At 39.7% G+C, this 18322-nt stretch overlaps 1 protein-coding gene across 1 annotated transcript in view; it reads right to left on the reverse strand.

The window, feature by feature from the left end:
* TNRC6B (trinucleotide repeat containing adaptor 6B) overlaps nucleotides 1–18322 on the reverse strand; it is a 247397-nt gene that overhangs the window by 161787 nt on the left and 67288 nt on the right. Inside the window, exon 5 of the mRNA XM_090272393.1 lies at nucleotides 1658–1728. Within this exon, the coding sequence (XP_090128519.1) occupies nucleotides 1658–1728 (71 nt within the window). The remainder of the gene's footprint in view (nucleotides 1–1657; nucleotides 1729–18322) is intronic.

The following is an 18322-nucleotide window of genomic DNA, read 5'->3' on the forward strand; positions in this document are numbered from 1 at the left end:
TTCCTGAAGACCTAAAGAAGCTGATTCAGGAGAGGGGTTACTGGAGCAGGTTTTTAAAGATAAAGGCTGGTTTGTTTGAGAAATGGATACCCTCCAGAGAACAGAACTTTCATCTGTGTTTTAAAAACAGGCTTAATGCCCCTTTCATTGTTTCCCCCACCTCCCTCTTATCCATGAGACTTTGATCATGACAACTGCATTTTGCTAACCACAGTGCTTTTCAGGAATACAGCAACCAAGGTTAGTAAAGGATTGGGGTTTAAGAGTATATTATAAAACACTTTAAAGTCAGAAAGATCTGGGTTCAAATTCTAACTTCCATTTCAAGCTGCATCACCACGGGCAAGTTACCTACCCTGATCTCTTAATTAAATGGAGACACTGTAAGGAGCAAAGTACTTGGTGCACAAAAATCACTTGTCAGATGCAAGCTATGATTTTTATAGTATAAAGACTCCTGACCAGAGTGTAGGGGCGGGGAATGGGCAGAGGCAGAATGAAGCACCTGAAGTGTTCCTGTAAGTCCGCTGGGACTACATGTTTGGCATTCTAATTTGCTAGTGATGAACTGACTGTATCTGCCCATGCATTTGACAAAATACAGCAAAGTTAGGATTTATATTGTAAACTATTTTAAAAACTGCCTGGTTAGCAAATTAAACCAGCTGTGAAAATATCCTAGTTTCCATTCACAACAAATACGAGATGAACATTCTCCTTTAATGAACCTGGCCACGTGGCAGCATAGCTATTCTGAATAATTCATTCCTAGGGTTTCAAAGACATAATTTTCATAACACAAATCAACACTAAAGTATTTTCTAGAAAATAAAAAAGGCAAGAGAAAGGAATTTCTACAGATTTCCAGTAACTTTCATGAATCACTGAACCATTCAACTTAGGAGACTACTGTCTGAATAAAAAAATAGTTAGGTCTGTCCTTTAAGCCAGTCTTAACTATTTTTTCTTTAAAAGGACATATGAAACCCCAGTATGCTCTGCAACACAATTTTTTAAGTTCTGTGACAAAGGGCAAAAAAAATCTACTCACTGCCACCAAAAAGCTACCCAGAGAACTCCCAATTTCAGATTTAAAATTTATTCACTTTTTAAGTCAGGAAGGGAGAGATCCTGAATTATTTAGAATGCTGGCTAGGTTACATTATTTATAATTCCTATTCCTTTAGGGAAACAATTTGTGATTTAAACAAAGATCAGAAGTATAAATAACTCAATGGAATAGAATGTCAGGAAGTACTATTCAAATAAATTCACACTTGGAATGCAGGAAAACAGCCCATTAATTTCGTCACTTCATAAAGACATTGCTAAGAAAAGGATATACAATTTTATGTTTTCTTTGGAAATCAACCAGACTGAATTAGTTCCATTTGGAACATCCTGAGCCTTAAAGCCTTTGCTAAAGTATAATATAAATTTTGATTAGTCAAGTATGAAAAACTACAAAGCCAACTTTCTTGTCTCTCCAGTTAGTCTGTCTATAAATAGAAGCAGCACATTAACAGCCACCAAAGCAACTGATGAGTTCCACAATGTGCCCAACATACACATCCCTGCAAACATGCTCTCAGCATGTTTAACCAAAGTGCTTCTGAAGATCTGTAATAAGATCCTTTTTAAATAAAGTGTGACTCACTGTTTGCTTTCTTCACCAGGAGGTGGAGTCTTGCCATGCCCTTCCATTACAAAATCCTCCTCCTGTTCCACCTGCAAAGGCAAGCACCACAGGTCAGCAGCAGCCAGTAACTATGATGTAATTCACTCCGAAGTGCCAGGGCCTGACCTTGCAGACCACATGGCTATTTCACTAGAGTGCCTAGTACAGAGGCCTGGCCAATGGTTTCACTCTCTAGGTTTGCTTAAGACATTTCTCCTTGGGTTTCTAGATTTGCGGAATAAAAAAGGAAGTATGTTGATTTGTAACTTATATTACTGTGAAAAAATATTAGCATCCAGAATATAATAAAGAATTGCTGTGAACTGATAAGAAAAACACAACCTACCAGAAAAATTTACAAAATAATCGAGTAGGAATTTCAATGGAGAGGACACAGAAATGGCCCTTAACATATGAAAAGATGTTTAATCTCATGTCAATCAGAAAAATGCAAATTAAAATCACAAAGAGTTTTAATTTAATTTAGTTCACAACTACCAGGTTGGTTAAAATTAAAAAGCTGGGCGCCCTGGCTGGTGTGGCTCAGTGGATTGAATACCATCCTGTGAACCAAAAGGTCAATGGTTTGATTCCCAGCCACGGCACATGCCTGGGTTGCAGGCCAGGTCACCAGTTGGGGACATGTGAGAGGCAACCAATGGATGTTCCTCTCACACATAGATGTTTCTCTCCCTCCTTTCCCCTCACTCTAAAAATAAATAAAATCTAAAAAAAATTATTTGAAAAGAAGAACGTTGGGCAATACCAACTTGACAAGGGTACAGAGTAATAGGAACTCTCATCCACTCCTGGTAGGAGATACTACCACTTTTACAAAGTTTGCCATTATGTAGTACACTTGAATGTGTAATTACTGTACAAAATAGTAGTTGCACTTCTAGGTATATACCTCAGAGAAACTTTTGCTCATACACAAAAATATTTTTAGCCCTGGCCGATAGCTGTTAGTTGGAGCATCATCCCATGCACCAAAAGGTTGCATGTTTGATCCCCACTCAGGGCACATACCTAGGTTGTAGGTTCGATCCCCAGATCCCTGGCAAGGGTATGTATGGGATACAACCAATTAATTTCCTCTATCACATTGAAGTTTCTCTCTCTCTCTCTCTCTCCCCCTTTCCCCTTCTTGCTCTCTTTTTCTCTAAAATTAATCAATAAAAACATATCCTCGAATGAAGATTTAAAAATATTTTTTTAGTAGCATTATTTTTAACAGAAAAAAAATACAGAGACAAACATCCATAAACAGTAGAACAGGTCAATAGGTCATGGTGTTTGCAGACAACAGAATATTATCCCTCATGAAAATGAACTAGAGCAACACAGTTCAACCTGGATGGGTTACAAAACCACAATACTGGGTGAAAGAAGCAGGCACAAAAGAACATGTTTACAGCATAATTCCATTAATACACAGTATAAGTATATCTTAAAATCATATATATGTGTATTTCTTTTAAAACTATAAAGAAAAGGGAGTGGCAATTACAAAATTTAGGCTAGTGAATGTGAGAGGGAGGGAGGGGATTCGATCAGCAGGGGACAGATGGTGGGCTCTGGGGTACGGTTATGTTCTATTTCTTGGCCTATGTACTAGGCATATGTGGTTGGTTGTTTTATAATTATTCTTTTAACTGTATGTTTTTCTCTTTTCTTTCATATGTATGGTTCATTTCTCAATACAAATTTTCAAAGAAAAAATGATTTTATTATCCCAGACAGTTCACTGATCATTAAAGGAAGATGCGTGACAAGAGATAGAGCTACCTCAACAAACAGGGATAGTCCATCAGTCCTATGAAGACGTCTCAAAAGGCATAATTAAAAAAAATAAAACAGATGTAATCAAGGAGAGATACTATTCCCAACTTAGAAAAATCCAGTCCGTTTCTTATAGGACTGAATAATCGGAAAAACAGACACGAGTAACACAGATACACACCATAATGAAACCACAAAACAAGACTTTGCAGTTCTGCCATCCTCTCCTTAGTCTTCATTTCTCAGAAGTACTAAAGATGAGATAGTATTGAGAGGCTAAGTTAAAAAAAAAAAAAAAAAAAACACAGAAAATTGAGGATTTTACTTTATTTCCATTAAAAAGAAAAACTGAAAGAAGTTTAAGCAAGAATAATAAAAGATACACTGCATACTGTGAAATTCAAACCAGGTTTCTACATTTTTTGTTTATACAGCTTTTTTTTTTCCTTTTTAATGTTTGTTCTTATTTATTTGTTACTCTCAGAAAACCCTGTTTTTGACTGGACTCAGACTTAGAGGAAAAAGCTCTCAGAGAGGAGAGCCCACATCTCTTGGCGATCTGTTCCTGGCGTTTTTGTTTGGCCTCTCATCCTCTTGGCCAAAAGCTGAGCACATTCTGCATCCTCTTCCTTATTTTTCTCCCTACACTGTTCCTTCAGAGCCATGTGCTGACGGTCGTGTAGCAGGACGCGTGGCGTACCGAGTCGCTGAGTCTTAGGTGCTCTAGTCCTAGGTTTCTCACCTTCTTTGTTTAGGGGCTTTCCCATAACGCACTGGCAGACATCATCTCCTTTAGAGAGGCTGAAAAGTTTGTGGGTCCTGCTAGCTCTTTTGGGCGCCGGGTGACGAGGCACAGTGGCCTCGGGTGAGACCAGGAATACCTTTCTCCCCTCCTTTACAATGACCAAGTTGAGAATGCCGAGATTGACTTCAAATGCAAGCCCAAACGGATTTGCACTTCTGCTCTCCAGTCCGCCCCGGTCTGTAACAGGGGTGGCCCTTGCTCAGCAGCAGGTGGCCGCGGCCATGGGTCAAGACCCCCTGCTTCATGGGGAAACCTTGTCTGTCGTTCCACCATGGATCTGAACCACATAACCCTTCCGTTCCTCACCCAGAGCGTCAACAGCAACGTCTGTGGCCATATGCTTCCCATAAACGGGACGAAGTTTGCGTTCACCACCCACTTCAATGAGTTTCTGGCAGCCAGTGTCCAGGAAAGAGGTTCGGCTTCATCCTGAAGCAGGTGACTGCCTCTGAGGCACCACAAAAAAGAGTGTTATTACAGTTTTAAAACTTTATTTGACAGTGAGCAGTTAATCCTCATCCACATTAACTGTTTGTACATTTTTGAAAGTGGTGACAGACCAACACATAGAATTTGTTTGGTGAATCTTCATCCTCATTACTTTTTCTGGACAACGGCACCTGCATTCGGTAGGGGACAGTCCTTCTTCCTTTGGCCCAGACATCTTTGTTGAGCCTGGTGTCAATGTGTACGTGTGGAACTCCCATCTTCAGGGCAAATTTCCAGATCTCTTTGAGTGCCCAAGGGGCACGCTTCTTGAAACCCACTCCAAGGATGTGCCTGTGAATGTTGATGTTGCATTCTCTGATCGCTGCCTCACTGATGGCAGAAAGGCCCTTCTTCTTGCTTCCCTTCTTTGCAGAAGCCATTATGCCAGGCCCAAAGCTGGAAAGCCAGGTTTAGAATTTTATTCTTCTCATGGGTCTCTGATTCTGCAGCTTACAGGGCTCTGCCAAGGAGAGGGATGATTCTCCCATTCTAAGTTTACACAATGATCTGGAACCTCTAGAATAAAAATTAGGGTTACAATGTTGCAAGGGAACCTTATGAGGAGCTAGAGATGATCTGGATCTGGATTGTGGTTATAAGAGTATACACATAAGTGAAAAAAAAATCGCTGAGCTGTGCATTTTATGCAATTAATGGTACAAATATTATGCTTTATTTAGAACAAAAGTGAAACATTGTTTAAACTTATTAAATTACTTGAAATCTCAAGCCTAAATCATTTCCTTAAAGACATTTATACTGTATTATTACAAAATTTTCTTGATCTTTCATCTTTAACAATCCTCTCCAATTAAAGAGCTCTAAATTGTGGACCTTAGCCTTTGCTTACTAGTTTAAACAAACAAACAAACAAATGCTTATCTATAATCAATTCCTAGTTAGCAAAATAATGATGAAAAGAAATAATCAAAAAGCCCACAGCTTCAATAACCTCCCTACATTGGCTTCCAAATTTTCAACTCCAGCCCTACTTTGCATACAAATCTCCTCTACTTGGATGGCTCGACAGGGCCATTATAAAACACCCCCTTGCCTCAAATGTCCTCTCCTTTTATATCCTCCATCTCTGTGAACGGTAGCAACATTCACTAAGATCCCCCAGGGGAAGCCTATAATCATACAAGATTCTCCATCTTCCTTCCTTAACCCCATACATCCTATTAATCACAAAGAACCATGGCTCTGACCTCCTAAATAGCTCTCATATCCACTGCCCCTGCTAATCCCTTTTAACTGCCACAGTTAAAACCAGCTTCTCTAAATCTCACTGCTCTTTGTGCTTCTGGGTCCCACCTCATTTCAATCCATCTTCTAAACCATTTCCATGAAGTAGACTTGGTAAACTGCAAATCTGATTATATAACTCTCCTTGAAACTTTTCTATGGCACACAATCACCTATCCTGAGAGATAGTTCAGTTCATTTGCCTAAGTGATCTTTTTTTAACTGCCCTGCCTTACTCACCCATGAAGCATACACCAACTCCTCAGCCCTCTCTACCTTTACATATGAGGCCTGTTTCGAAAAAGTCCATCCATTGTTAATTTAATGAGAACAGTTTTCATCACATCAATGTAACCTGGCAGCCAAGGAGAGTGGACTGGAATGCACATGTGTGAACTATGACGACTTCACTGTACTAGTCAGTGGGGGTGGTGGATGCTGCTGAGTGAGCATGTGTGCTGTGTGGCTGTCGAATTCAAAATGACTGAGCAAGTAGAGCAATGAATCTGCATCAAATTTTGGGTTAATCTTGAACATTCCTCCATGGAAACTATCTGAATGACTCAGAAGGCCGCAGCTTTGGGCAACTGGTGATTGGCAGCTTCATCACAACAACGCTCCCACTCACACATCACATCTCGTGCAGTTTTCTGGCGAAGCATCAAATCACCCAGGTGACTCAGCCCCACTACAGCCCAGTTTTGGTGCCCTGTGACTTCTGGCTTTTCTTAGAACTAAAACCTTTGAAAGGGAAGAGATTTCAGACTGGCAATAAGATTCAGGAAAATATTACAGGGCAGCTGATGGTGGGCGATTGGTAGAACTGTGTGAGGTCCCAAGGTGCCTACTTTGAAGGGGACTGAGCTGTCATTGTCCTATGTATACTGTTTCTTGTATTTTGTACCTTCTTCAGTAAATGTCTCTGTTTTTCATATTACGTGGCTGGGCACCTTCTGCACAGACCTCGTGTAACGTTCCCTCTTGCCTAGAAGCCCATGTCTTCCACAGCACATGCACTTCAAATTCCTACTCATTTTCTTTAAGTGGCAATTTTAATGATTTTCCCCAAAAGACATTATCTCCTTCACCAGGCTTCATACCTTTTCTTGCTCTCCCCATCATCTCGGGAGGCAATTAAAAAAGAGCCCAGAAAGATTACTGCTTCTTTATGCCACTTCCTGTTTTTCTCAAGTCCATTTTCAGTTTCTTTGCATCCTTACTTATCTTTTCTACAAATTTCTTGAATACTTTTGGACTTAATTTAATTACCTCCACCACTCCTCCCCCTTGACCTCGTCTTCAGAAGTTTCAGTATTTTTATTTTATTGAATTTATTGGGGTGACATTGATTAACAAAATTATATAGTTTTTAGGTGTAGAATTCTATAACACACCATCTATATATCGTATTGTGTGTTCACCACCTCAACTCAAGTCTCCTTACATGACACACCTTATGCAGAACTTCCAGTATTTTTATTCATAAAACAGCATATCCTCACCTTCCTTCCACTACTATTCATTCATTCAACAAATATTTATTGAGCATATATTCCATGGTAGGTGCTGTACTGAGAAAATATTAAAGACGACAGTTTTTGCCATCAAAAAATTTACAGTTAGTGGGAAAGACAAAGAGAACGAGTCAATTACAGCCCAGGGTGAGAAAGCAATGAAACAACAGGAGCGCACTTAACTCGGTCTGAAGGAATCGGATACTCCACACCTACCGTAGGCGACCATCTCCTTCCCGCTTCAAGCCAGGAAAAGGGAAGGACCCAGGGCTGAGCCTCCCTCACCACAATCTGTACTGCTCCCCGCCCAGGTCCACGGATTCTGGAACCTCAGGCCACTGCACCTCCTCCCCTCCCTCCCTCCAGCTGAACCTTAAGGGTTCCTCACAATAACTTCTATTCTGCAGCTCTTCTCCTCAGACTCCATTCAGAGCCTCACTTGACAGGCACAGTAGAATCAAATTTCCTTTCTCGTACAATTTTTGTTTTCCCTGGACTAACAATTACTACTTCCCCTTCCTTTATTTTCTTTCTCTCTTTTTTTTTTTTTTTTTTGGCTTAATATTTATTATGTATTTTTCACTAATTCATCCTCAAACTCTCCAAGAGAGCTGTAAATCTCCTCTAAATCAGTTCAAACACTTGAGGTAATCTATCAATTTTATTCCAGTCCTGGAGCCAAGCCTCAGGGCTTTTCCCTTGTTCCAGTTTAGATTGTTTGCTCTTTAGGCTGCTAAGTGCCCGACACCTTGCCAGGGATGCCTCTTCCCCTTCATCTCTGGAATTCCCTGCTCTCTCTCCTAAACTGGAGCATCTGTTTCCCAGATCCTTTGTCTTTCTCTTTTATAGTTACTCCCTGGTTTAGGTGGAGCATGTAATCTAGTGATTTCCTAATAAAAGAGATATGGAAAGTGAATTTTTGAGATCTTGAATGACCGGAATGTCCTTATTTTATCCATACATATTACTGACATAGAGAATTTTTTACCCACATACTTAATTGACTATAGATGTTTAAGTTAGCAAACATTTTTCCTCCAAAATTTTGAAGGCCATGCTCCATTGTCTTCTAGCTTCCAGAGTTGCTATATAGAAAAGATGTATTCTAAGTCCTAATGTTTCGGATATGAACTGTTTGTTTCTCTAGAAAATCTTAGGATCCTTATTTCTCCTCCGTTTTCTAAAAATATGGTTCTTTTTATTTATTAACCTAGTACTGGGTAGGTACTCGCAATCTAGAAATACAGGTTCTTCAGGTTTGGGACATTTCCTCTGCTTATTCATTGACAATTTTATCCTCTCCAATTTCTTCTCTCACTTTCAGGAATTCCTATTATTCAGTGTTGTATTTACGAAACAGATCCATTACTCTTTTTCTCTCTCACAACTTTTATTACTTTGACCTTTTATTTTACATTCCAGAGATTCTCTTAACTTTACCTTCCAATCCTTCTAATTAAAAAAAAAATCTTCTATTGTATTTTAAGAGCTCTTTCATGTTCCCTGAATAGTCCTTTTTTACAGTCCTGTTCTTCCATGATTATATCTTCTCTCAAATTTGAGAATATTATAGTTTTTTAAAATTATACTGTTTTGTTTTAATTTTCTTCTGCTCCCTCTATTATCTCTGTTTCCTCCAAGTTCACCTTTCATCTTTGGTTTGGTCAATATCTTTCATTCACAGGTTTTTATCAAATGTCCTGTCATTTTTGGCTATCCATTTATATGTAGAGAAGAGGACGCTGCTTATCCTGTGATTGTTTTCCTGGATATCAGGAGGGGATCCAGCCATTTCATTGGAAAAACTCTCAGATATCCACATCTGTATATTCTTTTCCCCCTTGGGCTGTTCAACTGCCCAGAGAGGTACCTTAAACCCTAGGTCAGATGGGTGTAAGCCTGGATTCCAGTGATCTGGAACTGAATCTGAGAAAACAGTTGGCACAGTCTCGTTTAATCCTTCTGCTTTTAGTTAGGCCCACTGCCTCCATCCTCAGCTTTGCCAGGGTGGGAGAGGGACAGCTGTCTCTCTGTGGATATGAAGGGCAGGATACCCGGGGCCTCACTCCTTGTAAATTCTTCAACTAATCTGCTGTTTTCAGTGTCACTCCAAAAGCTTTCTAGCTTCCAAAATTTTGTTGGCATCTCTTATCTGCTTCATCTTCTCTTCTACTCACTTTTTTTTTTCCTGGTGGATTTATGCTTGCTGAAATCATTTGGTAAAACTAATTTTAGATGCGTTTTAGAAGGGAGCAGAGATTAATAACCGGATTTAACATACCATGTCTAGGTCTACTCATAAAACCTTTTTGCTTCTACTTTTTCTACCCTATCAAAACTGCTCTATTAAATGCTACTAATAAAATTTTGGTGGTTTTCTAATTCATTTAAAAAAATTTTAAATGTAAGAAATTATTTTAAACTTAAAATTATTTAAAATTATAACAGTATGATGAGGTATAACTGATATATCTTTAAAAATTTTTTTTTAATTCTCATACAAGGACATTTTTCATTGCTTTTAGAGAGACAGGGATGGAAAGAGAGGAATCAAACCTGCAACCTTTCTGTTACAGGATCATGCTCCAGCCAACTGAGCCACACACTGGGCAGGGCATAACTGATGTACTTTTTTTTTTTTAAGTTTTAGAAAGAGAGGAAGGGAGGGAGAACGAGAGGGAGAGAACATCAATTGGTTGTTTCTCATATGCACCTGGAACAGAGACAAATCTGCAACCCAGGCATGTGCTCTGATTAGGAATCGAACTAGCTTTGAGGTATGGTGCCCAACCAAGCCACAAAGGTCAGGGCATCGCTAATATATATTAAGCAGCATATCTTTAGAGTATATAATGTGATAAGTTTTGACATATATATATATACAGGTAACACCCGTATAACACGGTCGTTAGATTCCTAACAAATGCCGTGTTATGCAAATCTGTGTTATACAAAACAAAGAACTAGTACAAAAAGGGGGGTTAGGTTCCATAAATTTGAAAAAATACTATTATATTTTTATAGTTAAGAGAAATATCTTTATTAAAGCAATTTCCTTCAAAAGTATAACATATTAATATGAATTAAGTAATGTTTTATTCGTCATCACTACTATGCTCCACTAACTGAATGCATTTTCTTTTGACAAGATATTCTCATCCTCTGAACCTTCTTCAGCATTATCTTGATTTCTATGCTCTACTTTTTGCAAAAAAACCTGTTATTTTAGACTGCTTGCTTTTAGTTGAGAGATCTTTATGAATTTCCTTATATGGTGCTAAGCACTTTTGAAGTTCTCTCTTAAACTTTGTGCTCCTTTCAGTGCAAGGATCTGCATTTAAGAAATATGACTCTAACTGTTCAGCTAAGTCTAGGCCTTTCTTTATGCTTTTTAGAGTAAACTGATATGACATACGCGCTTGAATGAAAAATTTTAAATGAGTTATCTTTTGCTCTTAAAAGCTTTTATCACGTTCAGTATTGTATGGGGATTTCCCTGATTTCGTGTTATACAGGAGTTTTCCCCAATTCTCTAACCGTGTTAGAGCGAAACTGTGTTACAGAAGTACCGTGTTATATGCGGGATGCCTGTACTGTGAAACCATCATCACAATCAATAAAATGAACATATTCGCCATTTCTAAAAATTTCGTCATGGCCCTGACCAGTGTGGCCCTGTTGGTTGGGCGTTATTCTGCAAAGACAAAGGCTGCCGGATGGATTCCAAGTCAGGGCACATGCCTGGATTTTGGGTTCGGTCCCCAGTAGGGGGGCATACGAGATGTTTCTCTCCCTCTCCTTTTCCCTCCTTTACCCTTCCTCTGAAAATACATAAATAAAAGTTTTTTTTTTTAAGTTTCATCATGGCCCCAGCCAGTGTGGCTTAGCTGTTTGGAGCTTCGTCCCATAACAGAAAGGTTGCTGGTTTGATTCCCGGTCAGGGCACATGGCCTAGGTTACAGGTTTGAACCCCATTTGGGGCAGGTGCAGGAGGCAACTGACTGATGTTTGTCTCTCTCTTCCTTCCCCTCTCTCTCAAATGAGAATAGACCTTTAAGAAAATAGAATGAAAAAGAGAAGTCTCATCATGAGTCTTCTTAATCTTTCCCTCCTGCTACCCATTCCCAGGCAACCACTAATGTGCTTTCTGTCATATAAATTGGTTTGCATTTTCTAGAGTTTATATACATGGAGTCACACAGTAAGTACTCTTTTTCAGTCTGGTTCCTTTTACTCGGCACAATTATTTTCACATTCATCCATGTGGTTTCATGTATTAATAGTTCATTTCCCCTTCACGGCTGAGTGGTATTCCACTATATAGAATATACAACAATTTATTTTCCATTCACCTGTTGAGGGATGCCTGGGTTGTGTCCAGGTTTGGGCTACTGCAAAAAGAGCTGCTATGAACATTCATTTAGAAGTCTTTGTATGATGAATGCTTTCTTTTCCACTGGGTAAACAGTCAGCAACGTATGTTAGTTTGTCAGGGCTGTCATAATGAAGCACCACAAACTGGGCAGCTTATATAACAGAAATTTATTGTCTCACAAAGATCTGGAAGTAGGAGTTGGACACTAAGATGTTGACAGCATTGGTTCTTCTGAGGGATCTGAGCAAAGAATCTATTCTAGTCCTCTGTCCTTGGGTTGTAGATGACTGTCTCCATGTTCACATGGCCTTCCCCCTGTATTTGTTTCTCTACGCTTAAATTCCCCTTCTTGTAAAGACACTAGTCATAGTGGATTATGGCCCACACAGTCTGAAGTACCAAGGGTTAGGACTTCAACATATGAGTGTGAGGGGCACATTTCAACCTATAACAGACTGAAATCCTTGGATCATATGGTAGCTATCTGTTTAACTCTTTTAAGAAACCATCTGACTCTGTTCCAAAGTGGCTGGAGCATCCGACTGTCTCACCAGCAGTGTAGGAGAGTTCCAGCTGTTCGATATCTCACCAACACTTGGTATGGCAAGTCATTTTAATTTTAGCCCTTCTAATTGTGGTTTTAATTGCACTGATGTTGAACAACCTTCCAAGAGCTTCTTTGCCATCCATTTTCTGGTGAAGTGCTTTTTAAATCTTACAACCATTTTTTAACAGTTTTATTGATATGATTTGCTATACTATAGAGTTCACCTGTTTCAAGTGTATATAATTCAGTGACTTTTAATATATTTAGAGTTGTGCAACTATCATTATAATCCAATTTTAGAGCACCTTCATCATCCCCAAAAGTAAATTTTGTACTTACATCTCTCCCTGTTATAAATGGCTTTCATCTTCCTTCCCAGCACCAGAAAAATCATGAATTTATGTCCTGTCTCTACAGATTTGCCTATTCTGAATACTTCATATATAAATGTAGTCATATAATATGTATTTTGTCTTTCTCTTAGCATAATGTTTTTGCGTTTCATCCATGCTGTAGCACATACAGGTACTTCTTTCCATTCTACACCTGGATTCAACTCCGTTGTAAGGATAGACCACATTTTCTCTATTGACATCTTCAGTTCATGGACACTTACACTGTTTCCATCTTGCAGGGGGTGGTACATATGAATAATGCTGCTATGAACATCCATGCACAAGCGTTTGTGTGGACACATGCTTTCATTTCTCTTAGCTGAATAACTCAAGAGTGGAATTGGTGGGTCATGTGATAACTATATGTTTAACTTTCTGAAGAACTGCCGAACTACTTTCCAAAGCAGCTGTACCATTTTACATTCTAAGCAGCAATGTCTGAGGGTTCCAATTTCTCCGCAGCCTCACCAGCACTTGTTGTCTATCCCTTCATAATGGTGGTGTGAAGTGGCGTGTCACTGTGGCTTTGATTTCTATTTCCCTCATGAGTAATGATGCTGAGTACCTTCTGATGTGCCTATGGCCATTTGAATATTTTCTTTGGAGAAATGTCTATTCCAATTATTTGCTCACTTTCTACTTGGTACTTGTTCATGTTAAAAATCAGGTTGTTTTATTATTGAGTCTCAAGATATTTAATATATTCTAGATACAAGTCCTTAATTAGATACATGCTTGGCATGCATCTTCCTTCAGTCTGTGGCCTGCTTTTTCATTCTAATAGTATCTTTCAAAAAGCAAACTTTCTTAATTTTGATGTATCAACTCTTAAAATTTAATGGACTGTGCTTTTACTGTGGTATCTAAGAAAACTTTAACCACAGGTCACAAAGATATTCTATGTTTTCTTCTTTTTAAACAGTTTTTTTGAAAAAGATTTTATTCATTTATTTTTAGAGAGAGGGAAAGGGAAAGAGAAAAGGAGAGAAACATCGATGTGTGAGAGATGTATCGATCAGCTGCCTCTCACACGCCCCTAATCAGGGAGCTGACCTGCAACCCAGGCCCGTGCCCTGACCAGAGTCAAACTGGCAACCTTTCATTTTACAGGCACTCAGTCCACTGAGCCATACCAGCCAGGGCTCTCCTGTGTTTTCTTCTAAAAATATTATAGTTTTAGGTTTTACATGTAGATCTAAGATCCATTTTGAGTTCATTTCTGTATACGGTATACAGTTAAAATATGTATCCATGTTCCATGTTTCTGCTTGACTTTTTGAATATTTGAAATAGTTTTAAGTTTTTAAAATACTCTTGTTTGCTAATTCTAATATATGTCAGTTATGAGTTGGTTTCAACCAATTAATTTTTCCCCTTCACTTTGGTTTGTACTTATCTGGTTTTTATATGCCTGATAATCTTTGCTTGGATATCAGACACTGAATTTTACTTTGTGGGGTGCTAAATATTTTTGTATTCCTATACTTTTAGATTTGTCCTGGGACACATTAAATTACTTTGTAATAGCCTGTTCCTTTTGGGCGTTGCTTTCAGGATTTGCTAAGCTGGACCATAGTAGTGTTTAATTTAGGGCTAATTATTCCCCATTACAGAGGCATGAACTCTATTAGTACCACGACCGAGTCTCAACCTCATGATCTATGAATTATGACCACAGTCTATAGAAATGGACACTATTCCCTGCACTGTTTGCTAGGCACTGTTCCTTCTAATTCTCTTAAATGAACCCCTCCCAGCCGCACCGCACACACAGATGTCCAGAGTCCTCTATACCACTCTCCTCGCAGGCACCCTGTCTGAACGCTGCCTGCCTTAGTGTCCGCAGACCCTCAGCAACGCTGCCTCAGGTGAGAGGCTCTGCAGGCTTTGCCTGGGCTCCCCCTTCCCTGTACCATAGGCTGGAAATTCTCTCAATCCAGTTCACTGGGGTAGTCAGAGGGCTCAACTTACTTGTTTTCCTTTCTCAGCAATCACTGTCCTTCATTACAAGTCCAGTGACTTGTAAACAGTTACTAAGTAAAAGAAGTCTCACACACAAAGAACACATATCGTATAACTCAAGTTACAAAAAAATATCCAGAATAGGTTAAGTTTAAGAGACACAGTACATTCGTGTTTGCCTGACGAACAGGAATAGTATGGAAATGTTCTTAAAACTAGATTACAGTGGTAGTTGTACAACTCTGTGAATATACTAAAAACCACTGAACTATATATATACTTTAAACTGGTAAATTTTACGGTATGTGAAACTTATCTTAACAAAGCTGTTTAAAAAAAGAAAAGGAAAATACCCAAAGTAATTCTTACGCACACTGAAGGTTGACACACCACCTATAGTCGTTCCTGTAGTTCTCCACGTCGGCATTTTCTCATTTCCCACGCCCCATCTACACACCTTGATGTGTTCCTTCCTTCTCTGGCTCGTTCCCTCCCACCCCTCCTGTCCTCCCCACACCCCCGCTGACTTCTGAGTTTCAAATGCCTACTAAATATCTTCTCCTGGGTGCTTGAAGGTACCTCAATATTTCAAACTCCAACCCCCCCCCCTCCCCCAATGCCTGGCCAGTTAAAAACAACAACAGTAACAACAGGTACAACCAACCTTGTTCCAGCTCCTATATTACATGGTATATCATCCAACCCACTGTCTCAAACTAAAAACCCCAAAGTTGTCTCCAAGGGCCCCGTCCCATTCCTTCTGAACATTTCTCCTGTTAGTCCTCTTCCCTTCAGACCTACTGCTCTTGCCTGATTTCAAGCCTTCTTCAGTCCTCTTGAGGAGACTCCTAACTGGTCTCCCCAAGTCCGTTTTAAACCCTGTTGGTCATCACTTGTCCACACTGCTGCCCCAGTGACCATTCTAAAACCCACATCAGACCAGGTTTCTCCTCTGCAATAGCTCCCTGCCGCCTGCACAAGAGTCCGTCTCACGCTCTCTCACATACCTGCTCAACACTCCAACATCTTCTCAAGAGAAGTATATGACCCTGGATGTGCACAAAGCACGCTATCCCCTCATATACATTCTTTTATTTCCAGGTGACCTTTCTAACAAGTTCTTCTGTGTACGTAAACGGAGTTGATTACACTGCCATATAACTTCGTCAGGACAGAGTGGTAAACTCAGCCTGAACTTTGGAGTCAACAGACCTGGCACCCAATCCAAATGATGTTTGCCAGCTATGTAAACAAACAGGAAAAAATACCTGTCCTGTGGGGGTTTTCCCCAGTATGCTCTTAGAATACCAAAATCCATGAACTCTTGTTATAATTTGCTAAGTCAGATTCAGGTTAAAGTAGAGACCCTAAAATAAATTATCTCCTTTAACTCTCTTTAAGGTAAAGCATCAATAGTTCAGTTTATTCTTTGTAGAGAAACTATGTTTAGTCACTACCTTTGATAACAAGGGAATATTACAGCTAAAATGGTGACTTCCTGATGCATAAACATTTATTTATAGTAATTAACAGAGACACATGGGCACTTGAATCTATAGTTATAATTCGTAAACTCTAGAGTTTATTTTGATTATAAAATATCTAAATATACAAAAAAGGACAGAGATTAAGATACAAACAGCTACTCAGTCTTATAACTTTTATTATACTTGTTCAGATTTCACTTAAAGAAATAATCATTTCAAGCCTAATTCTGCGGAGTCTCTACAACTAGTAAGCCAACACCAACTCATTCAGACTACCAACCTAAATTATACTAAATTTAAAGTAAGAAATAACTGTGAAGTTGAAATTAAGAATTCTAACCCATCTGCATTAAGAAATCTAGTGGAAGATTACACCAACACTGACTGCAGAGCGTCCTAGGAAAGCTGGATCTTGCCTCCTGACTCGTGTGTTCTTCTGTGTGACCTACTTCCTCATCTATGGTCCCTCCGATCCTACTTTGAGAACTCAAGACCCAGTGGAAATCAGTCCGCAGGCTGGGATGGGCCAATCAGATTCTCTTCATTTAGAGAATCTAAGTGTCAAGATACATGTCTTTGCCGATCCTCTATGCCATCACAGAGAGTAAATCATGAAGGAAAATGCGCTTCTCTTTCCCAGGCTTTAAAAGATTTGCTGCCTAGTCCCGAACCTCCTTAGCTGACAACAGTCTGGTTTCCGCCATCGCCTTCTCTTCAGCCCGGGCACCCAACACAGTAGAGACACCTGACACACACTGTCTCCGCCCGGTGATCACGGTCACCATCAACAGTGGCTGAGTCACGTTTACAGTGTGTGCCCTTCTGGGATGATATAAGTAGCACGTCTCTTCCACCTGGGCACCCAGCACTCTAATTTAAAAATCAAGAAGCCAGTTTTTTTTTTTCTCAGAAAGAAGGTGTAAACTAAGTTTATGACACAATATAATATACTATGTTGGTCTCATTACATGCTCGCCAGGTTCCAATTACAACTTAGCTTTTCAGGGAGAGAATGCATTGTATTAGCCAGAGGATCTGAGAGTCCAGTCTTACTTAACATTATAGTTCCTTATAAATAAATAACTTGGGATCTTAAGGAAGGATCCATGTGTACTTCAGAAATCCTGGGGTCTGTGTATCTTGGGGGTCCTGGGTATGAGTGTCTCTCTGTTTGGGGGAGATTCCTAGAGTGTGTATCATCTCAGATTCTGATTAACCCTCGATGAGATTCAGGATCTAGATGTGGCTGATGGAAGTCCATAGGCTTACGCTTTGGCTACAGAAAGAAGGAAGAGTTCTGGTGAGACAGGGAAAAACACGAGAGGACGGGATGCTATCTATTCCTCTACCCAACTGATGGACTGCAGGGGGGGGATTCAAACAGAAGCTGAGAGAGCTGTTTTCACAAGGGACCCTGAGACTGGGGCATAGGCAGTGCCCTGAAGTCCAGCCCACAAAGTACCATGGATCAGAGAAGGGGGTGGCCTCTCTAAAACACAGTGAAGCACTATATGAGGCCGGTGGGTGGTGAAGACTAGTCTGATGGGAACTCACAGATATTTTTTCCTATCTTTTTATTGTTTCTGAAATTATTTATTGGTGTGAAGTTCACATAACCTAACAGTAACCATTAGAAGGTGAACAATTCATTGGCATCTGGTATATTCACCATGTTGTACAACCACCACATCTATTGAGTGCCAAAACATTTTCATCACCCCAACTAGAAACCCTGTACTCCTTAAGTAGTTATTTCTCATTTTCCCTTCTCCCCCAAACAATCCCTGGCAACCACCAGTCTGTGTTCTATCTCTATAGATTTATCCATTCTGCATATTTCATATAAATGTCATCATACAATATGTGACCTTTTGTGCCTGGCCTTTTCCACACAGCATGCTGTTTTAATGGTTCCCAGTGACACTTTGACACCTCTCCACTTCTGCTCTGGTGAAGGAATAAGGCTTCCCACAGAGACTACCAGTAGCAGGGGCAGCAGCAAAAATTCTCCCCTGAGGAGGGTTCAGGGCAGCAGATCATGCT

The sequence above is a fragment of the Furipterus horrens genome, unplaced genomic scaffold (genome assembly GCF_987537825.1).
Source record: "Furipterus horrens unplaced genomic scaffold, mFurHor1.1.pri manual_scaffold_4, whole genome shotgun sequence".
In the NCBI taxonomy this organism is placed as follows: domain Eukaryota; kingdom Metazoa; phylum Chordata; class Mammalia; order Chiroptera; family Furipteridae; genus Furipterus; species Furipterus horrens.